General features: G+C 37.9%; 1 protein-coding gene across 1 annotated transcript in view; it reads right to left on the reverse strand.

The window, feature by feature from the left end:
- LOC108247446 (slit homolog 1 protein) overlaps positions 1-11,113 on the reverse strand; it is a 137,265-nt gene extending 126,152 nt beyond the window's left edge. Inside the window, exon 1 of the mRNA XM_037974921.1 lies at positions 10,545-11,113. Coding sequence (XP_037830849.1) covers positions 10,545-10,789 — 245 coding nt within the window. The 5' untranslated portion in view covers positions 10,790-11,113. The remainder of the gene's footprint in view (positions 1-10,544) is intronic.
- Between the last annotated feature and the right edge of the window lie 4,939 nt (positions 11,114-16,052).

Raw genomic sequence — 16,052 nt, forward strand, 5'->3', positions numbered from 1 at the left:
ATATTTAGCATTTAGCTGTAACAATTACATGTAACTAGCTAAATGTTGTAAAAAGTGACATCAGAAAATCAACACTACATTTTTAAACAGTGTTTGAAGCTAAATGTGACAAAATTTAGGCATGAATTTTGAGCACAAGCTCCTTTACAAACGGCGCCCCATATTTTGTTGCCTTTAGTTCAATTTAATATGTTTGTATTAGAATGAAAACAAATGCCTTTAATTTTGTTGAGGCATGAAAAGTAATTTATCCATGATTTGTGTCCATTTTATTTAATGACTTCATCCAAGAAATATTGTCCAGTTTCATTTTGAAGTGTGAAGCAGCAGTCTCTCTGGTTCAGATGTTCATGTTTAAGTTGTGATCATCCAGGAGCTCTCCCACATTCACACACTCACACATTTCTTTCTCCTTTAAACATAAAGAATAAGCATCATTTTAAAAAACACAGACCTCGGCCTGCACTTTCTCACACTCCCTCTTGTATGTACAAACACACACTGACAGAGCTCAGGTTGATTTGAACAACTTTCTCTGGGTTTGTGTATAGCCAAAGTAACAGGAATAATAAGTCTTTCTTTGATGACAAAAAAAAGATATTATTTTTATGAAACAAAAACAACAAAAAGAATTGGAGTCAAATATACGTAAAAAAAAACATGAAGAGAATCTTTAAAAACTGCTTTCTTAAGAAAAAGCTATATCAAGGTGGACTATTTTTGTATTGGCAGCAGCTAAGGATATTTTTTTAAAGTCAAATTATCTTCATTATTGGATCAGTGAGGGTACATGTAGTTATCATCACTCCCCTGCACACAACCAGACAAATGCTTTATTCACACAACTACCACTTTTATCTAAAAGATTGCACACTTTTTTATTTTGTTTGTTTGTTTTTAGCTTTTTGCTAAGGATAGCAAAAAGAGTATACAAAGATCTTATCTAAAGCACTCTTCACCAAAGCAAAGCAGGAATTGACAGTTCAGATGGAACACAGATACCTTGAAGATTTGTTTGTTTTAAAACAGATATGTGGAAAACTTTTGTGTTTCCCTGTGAACAGTAAAGAGTGAGAGGTGTTGGTCTGGAAAGCCAAGAAGGCCATAATTCACATGCTTTAAAATGCCCTCTGGCCACTTATGAACTTTGTTAAATTTGTCACCAGTTGTTTAAGAAGTTTAAACCATGTATGAACAGAACACTAGTACTCACAAGAAGCTGAGAAGCTAGGAGTGAGGAGTTAACATTTTAGATTTGTTTTGTATTTTTTCATTGGAAGCTGTTATGCAGTTCTTATTTATCTTTTATTTTGCATTAAGTTTAGGACAAATAAAATGAAACTAACACTCTTTATTTATTTTGACATTTTATAGTGAAGTTATCAGTTGATAATTCTTCCTTGTTCAACATGACCTGCAACCTTAGAGCTTCCACACCCTGTAGTGTGGTTTGTTTTTCTATCACCCCTTTGGGAGGATTATTCAGTTTAAAATTAATTTTAAAAGTAGCACATGAATTTGTTGTACTGAAACAGTACTGAACCGTGACATCAAAATTGAGATGCATACCAAACTGTGATTTGTGCATACCATAAAACCTCTATCAGAAAACACAATTTAGCATCCATTGAACAGCTATACTGTATGACCTGCATGAACATAACATGGCTGAAACAATAAAAACTGATCTCTTTTTTTAAGTTCCTAAATATTAAGTAAGACATATGACAATGACAGTGTCTGCATAAAGTCTGATGTTTGCATTTAATACCAAGTCACACACTTTTTTCTCCTGTTCTTCTCTTTGTTGAACACTTTCCTTTTTTATTCTGCTCAAATAACTGGACTCATCAGAGGCCTAAGGGCATCCACTCCATTTTACAGCGTTGCCATGACAATCCAACAAGGAAGGGATTTGAGTTTGACTGGTGCAGTCACCTTGATAAATGACCCTGTTATTGCTGACTGTCTCCCAGGGAATACTGAACACACACTCTACCACACCACTGATTCTTTTCCCCAGTGGCTAACCATGCAGCTGACACACACACTCAGATCACTTTACATGCTAATTGAGCTACAAGGCCTTTAACAAATAGCTGTTTAAGTCACTCATCTGTGCTGTAGGGCAGGGCCTAACCAAGTCTACAGGGTGGCGAGCTGTTGGACCAGAAAACAGGAGAGTTCAAAAGGTCCCACTGACAATGTTTCATTTGCCAAGTAAGACTTATTACATGGGTACACTCAAAAATTAAAATAGGCAAGTATCCACGGGGTCTCATGTGTTTGATTGCCTTTTCAGACTGGCAAATTTAATTCAATTCAATTTAAATTAAATTCAAAAATACTTTATTAATCCCAATGTCACAGTTTCTGGTGTTTTGGGGTTTTGTGTTGGTCTTGTTTTGTTTTGAGTTTCTGTGTTCATGCCCTGTCACTATCCACCTCCCCAGTACTTTTCCTATCATCTCTGCCACGCCCATCTCCACCTGTTTGTAATCATTCTCACTCACCTGTGCCCATTTTCCTCATTATCCTCTGTCTTTAAGAACCGGTCACTTTTCATCACTCTTCACTGGATCATTCCATTTTGTCTGCTTGTCTCTCGCTCCTTGCCATGCCATGCCCTGTCTCTTGTTTTTGTATTTTGTTAGTGTTAGTTTTGCTGCCACGCCAGCCTTTTTGTTTGTTTATTTAAGTTAAATAAATTGTTTTCTTTCATTTATACTATGAGTCCGCGTAGTGGGTTCGCCTCCGTCTTCCCCCCTTCTGACACCCAATGGTAAAATTAAATGTTGTTAAAGCTCATTATCCTGGTTTTGTTAATGAGCATCATTTATGCACCAAAATGTGCTTTTTAAAATCTGTCTAGCCAAACTAAAATAAGTCAAATAAATCCTTTCCTATCCCTACTTGCTGCATGTTTACCTTCAGGGTTCTAAAGAGCTACATCAAACATAGATCTAAATTTACATGCCGTAGGCACCACTGCTTCCAAGAGAACAACCAAACAGTTCATGACAACCTATAGAAATGGCATTTCAGTATATCTACCAGTCTGGGTGTCTACAGTTTATGAAACTCCTGAGATAATTAAGATATGCTATAATTCTGAACCACAAATATTAGCCCAGAATCACTCAGAGCTGTCAGTGGCACTATGGACAGTTAAAATTGATCAAGTCACTGCTAGGCTACAAATTACAAAAGTCAGTTTCAGGTCCACCATAGTAGGTAAAGTGTGTTTTGTGCGAACAGAAGTAGGGCAGAAAGAAATGACAAAACTTTTATTTACATCATTTCGAAAAGACAGTCTATACACTGACAAATCTTTAGTGTTAAAGTCAAAATAAAACACTAAAAAACAGAGTTTACACCAAAAAACATTTATACATGATACCCAAATGCACACTTTATTATTTAATGTCAATTTCTTTGTATAGATATTTTAAAGAGCCATCTTCTCTCAAAGAACATAAAACCTGTCTAATGCTTCAGAAATCTTTTAAAAAGATCAGATTGCTGGGGAGGGTATAAAAATCATGCTCTACTTTCAAACAAGCCATGACCAAACTTTTAAAACACACAACCACATCAGTCCAGCCCTGGTCTAGCATCTGTTTTTTTGTTTTTTTTTATTGAAACACCCTAAAAAACTTTCCTACGGTCAGGATCTTTTTCTTATGTTCAGTGTATTTAAGACCAAAAACAAAAAGAGGTATAGAAAACTCATCCCTGAGAGCTGTCACCCAGTACTCTAAAAACCTAAAAAGATCTTCTAACTGTAATGACACCACAAGATGCTCTAAAGTCTGTCTCACTACAAAAGGGGTATCCCTCCCCAGTGCTTGGGGGCTCCGTGTCTGTTTATAGCTCTGAATCCACATATTTTTCTCCACTGGAGATCAGCCACCCGTTTTTCAACTGGGGGCTTATACAGCACCCTCCACCTGCCTTTAGGAGTACAGTCTGAAACAGTCTGGGTCCACCTCAACTCCATGACTACAGCCAAAAAGCGCATATTTACCTTCACACGCTTTTTTCCACAGAAGCTGGAAAAACCATCTTTGGTATTTACTATATTATTAATTCATAATATAATTAATTATAATTTATAATTAATATAGCATATAATAATATTGGTAATACTCAGATTAGGTACATAAAATTACTTCACACACTTTTTTCCATCAAAATACCTAAAATATCACTTTAAGATTCATCCACCTGCTGATTTGATGGCTAGTTTTTGAAGATTTGTTCGGTTTCTATGAGCTAACACTGATAACACTTCAGGATGGTCCCTTAAAGGGACACTCCAGATAAGTTTGAAGTATTGTTCTGTCTATTAGCTATCAATAATTATTACCTTGTCAGCTTTGACATCAGCCATAGAACACAGAGTGTGGAGGGAGAGGCAAAAGTTTTCATCCATGCTAGGTGTCAAGGAATGTGAGTTGAAATCAGTCCGAAACCCACTCTGAGGCTAGTGCAAGTAAAGGATATTGCTTAAGACTGTGATAAAGAGAATGTGTGTGTTTGTGTGTATTTAATACAATAAGAACATGAATGAGCTTAAAAATTAAAGTATTAATGGATGTATAAAATAAACATTGTATTTTTAGTCATGTTGTTGATCAGTATAGCAAAACTAGGATTACTTATAATTATTAGTACAAATAGTGTGTTTCTAAACTCAGAATATTGTTTTGCTCATTCTACATGTCTGATGAGGATTACAAAAGACTTGTACGTCTTCAAAACTGTAGTAGTCCTGAACAGTTGAGGCAAAATGAGGAAGTTTGTTTGAAGCTGCACGCACCAAATATGGCTAGAAAGTCACAATGAGAGGCGATACTGTAAACTGTAGAAATGCAGCTAAGACAGTTGACAGGCAAGCAAGTAAATGGCTAGCTAAATGAATTATGTTTTTTTTGTCTTTTTTCAGGCTTATAGCACAACTATTTCTCAAAAACAACATACCAGTGTGAAACAATGCTACGGTAACTAATATGACACCTCTACAAATTTGCATGACATTATTTGCTTAGTTTGTGGTTATTTTTGCTACTGAACCACATCAGTATTTCTACATAAATATGTCTGCTGAGTGTAGTTATTTCAGTTATTTCTGCAGAAAAATGATGAAATTCTTGATGGCTGTAATCACAAGATGCCCTGGAAGTGATAAATTTCACTTCTGCAGGTGCTTTTATGCTTGTAAATTACCATGGTTTTTAAAGTAAACAATTATGTAATAAGAAACTGCTATGAAAAATTGGAAACTAAAGTTTTTTTATGACAGCAGAAATTCACTTTGGTCTTGGCTGTGTTCAAACTAGCCATCGGCTCATCAGTCTTGTCGGACTTAAACTGTTTTTTTTAAACTGAGGTAATCAAGAAGCTATTTACAACAAATAAGATATCATTTATTTCAAACTTTTACACAAAACCCCACTTCAAAATGGCTGAACTATTCTATTAACATATATGTTATCCTGTCAATGCAGCAAATAGAAATAAACTGGAAAAACAACTCTTTTTCATTAAGCTTATGTTGCCAAGAGTTTATTTTAGATTGCCAAACAATAATTTTTAAAAAAGAAAACTGAATATTAACATGATTAGATATTAAAAAAAAACACTCAATTGCACAAATTTTCATTGCACTAAGTGAGAGGTAATACAGCCAAAGATACTCTCCAGATCAGTATCAATTTAACCCACTTTTAAATTTAGGGCATGTTCTGTCAAGATGAGATTCAGACATCTTTGAGAGTATCTATTAAATATAACCTGCCAACAGAAAGCTTCTGCAATTGTTAAGATACAGGTGGATGCAATCTGCAGACCTCCCAGTCATGTACTGAACCCACAGAAAGTTATCAATTTTTTGTAGAAATCCTTCCAATACTCCAATTTTTATCTGTTGGTTATTTGATTCTACATTTGATGGAGTCAGACTTTGTCTTACTTCTTGTTTCAAATAATTTGTCATTTTTAATCCTTCCAAAATAATTCACACTATTCTTCTAAACTAAATGAAACTGTATCCAAATTAATGCCGAAGGGTTCCTGTCAGTGTGTGTGACATATTAGTGTCTACAGATTTGTTTTTCATTCTTCACTTAGAAAAATGAGTCTGCAGGCTCAAAGCTGGTTCCAGGTCTTTTGACCTGCAGATCAAGCCCCCATCCCAATTGTAAAGCTATCTGCCTTCAAGAAGAAAATCTCCTCCACACTCCAGAAAGCCAGAGGGAAGAAGGGATAATGTATCTCTACCAGCTTCCCTAACAGTTATCAATTATTCATACACAGGCACTCTGGAACCTGAAATAAACACACACACTCAGCAGGTATAAACACACGTTACCTCTGCACTCAGAACCCCACATGGTTCTAATACAAGCAAACAGTAAACATATATAGACATTGAGAATTCGTGAATGAATAGCAACAAAATAGCTCTTCAAACATATATTTTGGCCATTTTTAAGTGGATTTCTGTGTTAATGTTATGAACAAGGAAAATCTTTCCAGTTGTCGATCGCTTTTTAAATCCACCAAGTAACAGCATTTTGTGAATGTGCAAAGGTTGTTTTTTTATCATTTCAGCCTTGCATCTACACAAAAACAGTGTTTTAGGAGCCCCTCAAAGATATTTTTCTAAATCAGGTTTCATAGTGGGAAAATCCTGAATACAACCGTTTGAAAACAATGATGTCATTGACTCCCCTTCTGCCTAATCTGCAACTTTAATAATGTCTGATTACATGCTTGCATTTGTGCTGCAGATGCCAGTTGCTCAACTACAGCAAAACATTTGTATTTTGCACAACTTCAATAAGCAGACAAGGCTGATGAATAATAGAGTTGCCTTGAATAGAGCAAAGCACCACACCTACCCCATTTTATTTCTTTATTGAACTGTCAACAATGCTAAAGCAAATGCGGAAGAAAAAATCTACAATATACATAAAGTGTATGTTTATAAAACAAGAGAAATAAAAATAGCTTTAAAAGACAAACACTTGTGTATAAATACTTGAACCCTTTAAACATCATTTGGAAAACTCATTCCTTTGTTCTGTTGGATACTTTCCCTGAAATTGTTGAATATGTCTGCTAATTTAGACAGATGTGACTCCCAGTCAATAGTAGTTTAATGTGAAACAAAGGAGAAATTGCACTTTGTCATGAGTCCATAAGAATGACTCAGTTTTTGCTCTTGTATTCGCCATCCTTGTCTTTTTCTATTTGTGTTTACAATTCAAAGTTTCTCCTCCATATCTTCTCTCCTGATCTGGTGTACTTTCATGGCAGCGTTATTATTCTACGACTGTTGGAGGGAAGAGAAGAGCCACTGGAAGATGATGCCTTCCCTGGAAGACATTGAGCGTGCGTTTGTAGCCAGTGTGCCAGCTGCACTTCAAACTGCTGTAAACTGTAAACTGCAATTGTGTGTTTAGTGTCTTACTTGAGATTTATATTATAAATAAAGCTCATTTCAGCCGCTTGTGCCAGGATTTTGTTCTTTCAGACTTGTTTCATACCTCATGACAATAGGTGAGAGTTGGAATGTAGATGGACCACTAAATCAAGAAATTTACCTTTCAATTCAACTTTTTCTTCAACCATGATAAAATAAAGCAACTCCCTCATTACTGTGGATGAGGTCCCTATCAGTTGATTCGTCTCTCACTTCATGCTACTATTACTCATAACAAGATGCATAGATACTTGAACTTCTCCACCTGAGGCAAAGACTCATTCCGACTTGGAGGGAGCACTCCACTTGTTTACAATTGAGATCCATGGCCTTGAACTTAGAGGAGAAGTCTCTCATGCCACCTGCTTCACACTCGTCATGACCTGAAGAGGCCAACAGAACCACATAATCTGCAAAAAGCCAAGGTGAGACCCTTAGGTTCCCAAACCAGACATACTCCTCTCCTCCTCTCCATGACTGTGCCTTGAGATCCTGTTCATGAGCACCACAAACAAGATCGGGGACAAGAGACAGCCCTTGCAGACTCCAATTTGCTCCAAGAATGACCTTAACTTTGTGCCAAGGATGCAGCCTCAGCTCCTGTTTTGGTTATACAGGGACCAGATTGACCATCAAGGTGACCCTGACACCAAAATACTCCCACACTACCCCCACAAAATGCCTCAGGGAATACAATCATAAGCGTTTTCCAGATCTACAAAACACATGTAGACTGGCGAGTCAAACTCCTATGATCCCCTTAGCAACCCCGTAAGGGTGAAGATCTGGTCCACTGTTTCACAACCAGAACAAAAGCCAGACTGCTCCTCAGAGTAAACTTTCCTGGGTAGGCTATGAAGTGTGATCCCTCAATTGTTGGAACACACTCTCCGGTCCCCCTATTTAAAATTGGAAACCATCACCCAAGTTTGCCATTTCACTGGTGTTGTCCTCTATGTCACATTGAAAAGACCTGTCAACCACAAGGTTCTGAGTCTTCAGCATTATAGACTTAATCTTGTCCACCCTTGGTGCCCTGGCACTACAGACTTGGTAATGCACTAGTCTTCCCTGAGTCCTCAGATTTTGTCTCTTTAAAAGTGGACATGCTGGCTGGATTAAAGAGCTACCTTTAAGTGCTCCTTCCATCATCTGACAATATCCCCAGTCCCGGTCAGCAGTTCCCCAGCCAAGCCAAGCACAGCTTGGGATGGGGACTTCTTTCCCTGTCTGAGTCACTGAACAGTTTGACAGAACCAAAGGTTCTTTTCCATGGTCTGTTTAAATTTCTCCCCTGCCTGGGATTTTGCTTCGGGAACCACAGAAGCTGAAGTCCTTCTGGCCACCCTATATCTGTCAGATGCTTCAGGAATCCTCCAAGACAGCCAAGTCCTAAAGGGCTCCTTTTTCAGCTTAATGGCCTCCATCACAACTGGTGTCTACCAGCAGGTCCTCTGGTCACCGCCATGACAGGCACCAATGATCTTTAGGTCAGAGCTGCTGTAAGCTGAAGCTGCAATACAGGCCCTGAACATGGCCCATTTAGATTTCATGTCCCTGACCACCCTAGGGACACGTGAAAAACTCTGCCAGAGGTGTGAGTTGAAGTTCTCATGGACAGGGGTTCAGGCAGTTGTTCCCAGTTCACCCTCACTATTCATTTGGGTTTACCAGGTCTGTGTGGCAGGCTTCCCTACCAATAGATTCAACTCACAACAGGTGGTGATCAGTTGACATATCTGCCCCTATCTTCATCCCTGTGTTCAAAAGATAGGGCTGCAGGTCTGATGTTACAATTACAAAATCAATCATCCTGTCTTTTTCTCGGGCTTGGCCTAGCTGGATATAATTTCAGTTTTTTAGTTTAGTACTTAAGGAGGACATCATATGAGGCTCAGACCAGCAACATGGCAATTCTGGTGAATCCCTGCAACAAACTGGGAAAATAGGGACAGTTCAATAAAAGATTGCCAGAACTGAATTTTGTACCCAGTTTACAAGGTGTTTTACAAACAGGTTGATGCCATTCAAACTGCCAGCCTGATCAAATAAGACTAACTTACCAGGTCTATAAAGTTAAAAAAAACATAGCTGATTTAAAAAAAAAAGTTTTATACATTTTTTTTCATAAAAAACTTTGACATCATATATAGAGGCAGGACAGAATTGTTCAGCTGATTTAATAAAGCATTAACTGTATTTTACATAAACTAATAAATCTATCTTTTGCATGGACAACAGCACAGGTTCCTGAAGCTGAGATTTGTGATTTTTCTAATATTTCATTTGGAAACACTAACTAAAACTTGCAAATCTAACTTCTGAAAACTTCTAAATTAATGGACACGCATTGTAACTTCTGGCATACAACACTGTCAAAAAAAGGAAAATGTCAGAAAGTTATAAGGTTCTGGGAATTTTCTTATTGATTTTGTCTCATATCCACAAAACAGATACTGTAATGTTATATTTGTATTAGCTTTAGTGCATCTGTACAGTCCACTCAACAGCTGAGGCAGAAACATTTTCTTCCTAAATACAATTGTTAGATATTTGTGGAAGAGCAAAGTAATTTTAAGATTTGTATTCAAGTATTTAAGTGATGAGGAGTTAGTATAGAGTATGAAACAGGTATTCTAAAACAGGAGCTTCAAAGAAAATCAATGATACATTAAACCTGTATTTGCAACAAGGATCAGCTGCAGGAAACAATGCCGCAGAGCAGCAACTGAATCCACTGCAAGTGTCAAAATGTATTTTTTAAAAAAATACTAGTCAAGAAAGGCATTAAAATGAAGGCACAATGCACATTTTAGATACATACTTTGAATTAACTGATCATTAAATCATCTAATGCAGACAGATTTGAACCTCAGAAACCCCCTTATTTGTTTTTAGTTTTACACACATATTATCCTAAAAAAAATTGCTCTAAATCAAGCAGACAGATTTAAGTTGGTCTTTCCCCTTTAAAAGCAGATCAGCTGTATGCCATTACTGTACAGGATTCCCCACAGAAGAGCATATATATATGAATGTGTGTATGATTACTCACAGCCTCTCAGTCCCTCTGGGGATGCTTTTGGGTATGGAGTGGAGTCCCAGTCCATGACAGTCCACTGTGTTCCCCAGGCAGCTGCAGGGAGCAGGACATGCTTCAGCACCTCCCTGACCCACCAGGAGAACCAGAACCCCCCATGCCAGCATCATCCATACCCCAGAACAGAAAGCCCAGCCTGAGGCTGCTCTCATCCTGCAGCCTCCTGACCTGGCTCCATTCCCTCTTCTCCCAGCAAGCATTCTGCTCTCCCGCAGAGCTCCACAACGCTGCAGATCCCAGCTACGGATCCTATTCCTTCCTCCTGCCTGGGGCGGGGGGATAACAACCACCACACCTCCGGTTCTACTTTCTTTGAAGAGTGGGCAGAAAGAGCAAGAAAATGTTTTCAGAGGCTGAGAGAGACAACAGCAGTCAGGTGAAGTTCAGCTCAAACTGAGCAACTTGATCCTAGAGTGGAGATAAAAAAGAGGGGAAAAGGACAAGTAGATCCTCTTTTTCTACTTGTCCCTCAGCTTTACTGCTCCTCCAATTGGCTTCTTTTCTTCCAGTCCCCCGTGTGTTCTCTGTGCTCTCTCTCATGCAGTTGTACAGTGCATTTGCCTCTCCCCTCCACTTTTCATTGAGTCATTGTGCACTGAACAGTGAGCCACTAGAAAAAAATAGAAAGGGGGGACTCCCTCACTCCCTCTATCTCTCACACCCAGAGTAATCATCCATCTAAAGCTTTTACAAATAACAGCACCAAGACTCCTCCCACGTAATACCCCCCTGCCCCCTTCACCACCACTCCACCCCTGCACATACACCAGCACCCAGAGTGAACTCACATCTAGCAGGAGCCACCACCTCCAGTGACAGCAGGCCTTTTTCCCCCTCACCATCTCTCACCCACATGTACTCTCCTCCCCCAGTGAAGAAAAGAGCCAGGGCTCCACTAACATGATGAGAAGTGAGAGGGAGGAGGGAGGAAAGCAGGGGGAGAGGTAGTCATGATCACCCTGAAGCATCCTAGTGGGAAACTCCAGATAAGACAGGAGGACAGAAAAGAACAAACCATTTTTGTGTGGAGAGGGAACAAAGTGTGAGAAGCAGGAGACAGAGGAAGTTCTGCTGTGTGTTCAAATGAGATTATAGGTTTTGTTATTGTCACAACTCAGAGCCAAGGCAGCACACCGGCCTGCAGGAACTTGGGTTGGGGAGGGGGTCTCTGATGAGACTGGTATAACTGGAATGCCATAAAGGCTGCCACAGAGCTTACTGAGGGGTCTATTATGAATTCACTGGCAAAGCTTTGAAATTCAAATGCAGCCTGGCTGGGATTTTTTACCCCTCAAAATCTCCACAGAAACCTTGGCTTCAGCTTTTTTTTATTGCCATATAACCAAAATAAAAGAAGAAAAAGAAGAAGTAGGTTGAAAATTTATATCCTTGGGGTTATAATAAAAAAAGTCACCAACACTGCTTATTAAAAGTGCTTCAAAGCATTGAGGCACTCTTATTGCTGTTTGTCCATTATTCATTCATTTCCTTCTCAATGTACAATTCACTACGCCTTCAACAGCTTTAGAAAAACTTGTATAAAAATATATATAAACATGCTGCTCAACCAGGAATAGTGCACTGTGTTTTAGTGGCAGTACATCATATAACATGGACAAAAGGTGAAATATAAAAGGTTTTATACATACATACATACATACATACATACATACATACATACATACATACATACATACATACATACATACATACATACATACATACATAAACTAAAGACTCCTGGAACTCCTGGCCACTATGTTTAAAAGGTTTAAAGTTTAAAGTCTAGCTTCAAGTTAAAAGAAGGAAGCTGCTTAATTCTGCTGTTAGCTGAGAGAGACTCAGTCCTGTAGCCTGTAGTGGCACAAAATGAGGCTTTCACAGTTTAATAAGAAACTTTATGAATATTAGTCAAACTGACATTGATGCTTGCTAAATGTTTGTTAGCTTTGTAGTAGTTGGTAGGCTAACTAGTTATTAATTATGCTAGCCCTATACCATGATGTGATGATAAACAGGGAGCATCATTAACTAAAAAACTGAAAACATGTCAAAGAATCAATAAGTGGACCTGGTCTATTTAAAACATACAGCTTGTTGAAAAATAATTTATTGAGAATGAATAAAACATCTCAGTAGACCAGCTTCATTCACTTATCAGCTGATTATTCACTATTCATTATTCACTTCATAGCAGAGGTTTAATGATTGACTTATTTTTATTATGTTGGTAAATTAAGTCTCAGTAAAACTAATATCAAATAAAGTTTAAATAAATATTTTTATTAACAGACATACAATCAGCAGCTGTTTGAATGTTAAAGTAGTAGTTCAGTTATTTTGATCAGATCAGCCTCTGTTACCATAGTGATCTAACCAGACTCAAACTCCTTCTCTGTTACCATGGTGATCTAACCAGACTCAAACTCATTCTCTACTACCATGGTGATCTAACCAGATTCAAACTCAGTCTCTGTTACCATGGTGACTGAACCAGGCTCAGACTTTCAGCTCATCAGAGCAGCTAAACTGTTAACCTCACATCGTAGTCCAGTCCTCTGGTAATCCACTGGCCAGCAGAATCTCATGACACCTGAACTTCTTTTTAATAGAAGTACCTTCTACTGATTTAAAAGTCAAGTTTATATATTCTTGTATCTCTGTGAGTAAGACCTGTCTCACTGCAGCCACAAGAATAAACTGTGATCAGAATCCAGATCAGGACAGGTCATTGAAGAGGTTTTCTACCAGCTGCTTTGTTCAACATGTTTTGTTGCTGAACAAGTTGAGCACCGTGGGACGGTCTGCACTGAAATTATCATTTATTCTATTGAAGTGTTTTAAATATCATTTGTGGACATGTTTTATTTTGTATTTACATATTTAATTACAAGGCTTTTTATTTAATTTAAGAGCTTGTTTGAGAAAAAAAATTCCTCTTGTCCTCCATGCACTACAGAAGACATGCCCTCTGCTGTAAGAAAGTAACTAAGTAACTTTTACGCAAAGTAAGTTTATAATAACTTACTTTTTGATCTTACTTGAGTAGATTATTACACAAGGAACTTTACTTGTACTTGAGTGCATTACTTTAGTACTCTTTCCTAGGGCCTTTCTGTGTGGAGTTTGTATGTTCTCTGTATGTATGCGTGGGTTTACTCCAAGTAGTCTGGTTTCCTCCCTCAGACTAAAAATATTCATGTTAGGTTAATTGGAAGCTCTAACTTGTCCCTAGGTGTGAGTGAGAATGTGAATGGTTGTTTGTCTCATTTGTCTCTATGTGTGTCTCTGATGGACTGGAGACCAGTCCAGGATGTACCTCATCTCTAACACTGTGACTGTTGGAGATAGACACCAGCTCCCCGTGACCCAGAAAAGGAAAAAGTAAGTAAACAATAGGGTTTTGGCCAAATGAGTAAGAAAACCCAGCCCTCTTTGGAGCTCTATAGCTCAAGCAAACTTCACAGTAGAAGCAGTCTTCAAAGTTTAAACAAGTCTCATAATTTTAAAGATTGTTACAATTATAGTTTTTAGCTTTATGAATGTTGAATATGTTACTACAAAATGTTAAACTTAGAGTGTGATGATGTACTCCAACTTTTTTTATTTATCATAAAGTTCTGAAAACGTTTGCAAACAAACCCCTCTTACTTCCACAATTTCTATACTTCTTATACAGTTTGTTCATCAAAGTGCCAGCATTTGTATCTTCTTTCATTTAGCCTGTTTGTCAGTGCTGTAGGATTTATGGTTTTCTCTCAAATCTCCCCAGAGTGTAGAGTGGACACACCCAAACTCTCATTGACTCCAATTGCATCAGGGTTCAAAAGATTCTTTTTAGGACTGGAAGTAAACAGTCTTTCAACTTATTGTATCTCCTTTATAAAGCAGTGCGGACATATAAAAATTAACATGTGTAACCACCAGACAAATTTGCTGATCATGCTTCAGGAATTTCTGAAACACAATTTATAGTTTTTACACAGTGAAGATTAGTCTGAGACTTGTTTTTAAATCTGTTTTTGACTGCCTCTGATTTTGTCATCTTTTGTCAAGTGATTTTGTCATCTTAGATTATTACAACAGTCAATCTCAAAGTACCGTTGGGTTTTATAAAAGAAAGTTGACCTTCAAACAGTAGCTGCATTGGCTCCAATCAAAATTTCTTCAGAACCTTTCTAATTTACTCTATTGCCTGTCCTGCTTACCTGTGAAAAACTAGTAAAAATCCATTAGTAAACAACTACCAAAGGGTTCATCAAATTAAACGTATAATTAGTAAATGGTGGCATTAAAATTGGATGTTTGGAATTTTTTGTTGAATTTAAGCATAAGGAAATCCAGCAACAACAATGTTAAGCTACTCAGTGTTGTATTCCACTTACCTTTGAGCTTTATGAGGAATTTACAGGTTTGATCTCAATTACAGCTAAATGAAGTGATGTTTTGTGAAAAAATAAATGATTCTGTGGTTTCTACAGGTCTTTACAGTTTATATCAGGAGTGTAAAATAAATTATGAATATATGCAGCCCAATTAGATTATCTTTGGCTAACAGGATTAGTCATATGTTTGCATTACGACCATCTGCAACTGCTAAGCACTGTTCAACCAGTGCTTTATTGACAACCTTACATGTGTGATTATTTCTCATGGCCTCACTTTGTCTTCTCCCTGCAGACTGACGGGTTAATTTAACCAAGCCTACTTCAGAAGTGAAGGAAAACAAATTGTCCACAGCCTGAGCCAGGCTGTTGCCTTTGTGAAACTGAACTGAATGACTCATTTGGCCATAATATGCAACAAAGGGAAGGAAAAGATGTTGACATCTATAGGGGGTTAGACCCTGTTATTTGTGGGGCCATAATAGCTTTTTGAGACTGGATGTTTGAGGGGGTGCTGGGTTTTTCCTGCAGACGACTGAATTGATTTCTGGGAGTACAGAACAGATGCTTTTGTCTCAAATGTGTCAGTTAACAGATGCTTGAGATTTTTCTCTCCATGTAATGTCATTTTGCACCAAAAACAATTAATCTCAGAAAAATACACTTAATCTTTGTCAGATTTTGCAATAAAAAGAAATCACTTTTTGAATTGGATCAGTTCTACCTAAAAACAATAGAGGGCCTCAAGTGGAGGAGTTGCTGTCTTGGAGTTTTGTTTATGAGTGATGGCTGGAGGGATTGGGAGATGGACCTACAAATCAGGGCTTCATCCACAGAGATGGGAGCATTGCTACAGTCTGTTGTAAGACCTGAACCTAAAGACAAATATATATATATGCTATATTGCCATAAGTATTTGCAGGAGACAAACAAATACTTTGTCTCCTGCAAATACTTATGGCAATATAGCATACATTCAATTTAAAGAGCGAGAAGCTAATGGAGAGCCCAGGGGAGGATGTCTCTCTCCTGCATTGGACATGTCTCTGTGCATCATAAGTTTAATGTTCACACTTCA

Source organism: Kryptolebias marmoratus, linkage group LG3 (assembly GCF_001649575.2).
Source record: "Kryptolebias marmoratus isolate JLee-2015 linkage group LG3, ASM164957v2, whole genome shotgun sequence".
Taxonomy (NCBI): Eukaryota; Metazoa; Chordata; class Actinopteri; order Cyprinodontiformes; family Rivulidae; genus Kryptolebias; species Kryptolebias marmoratus.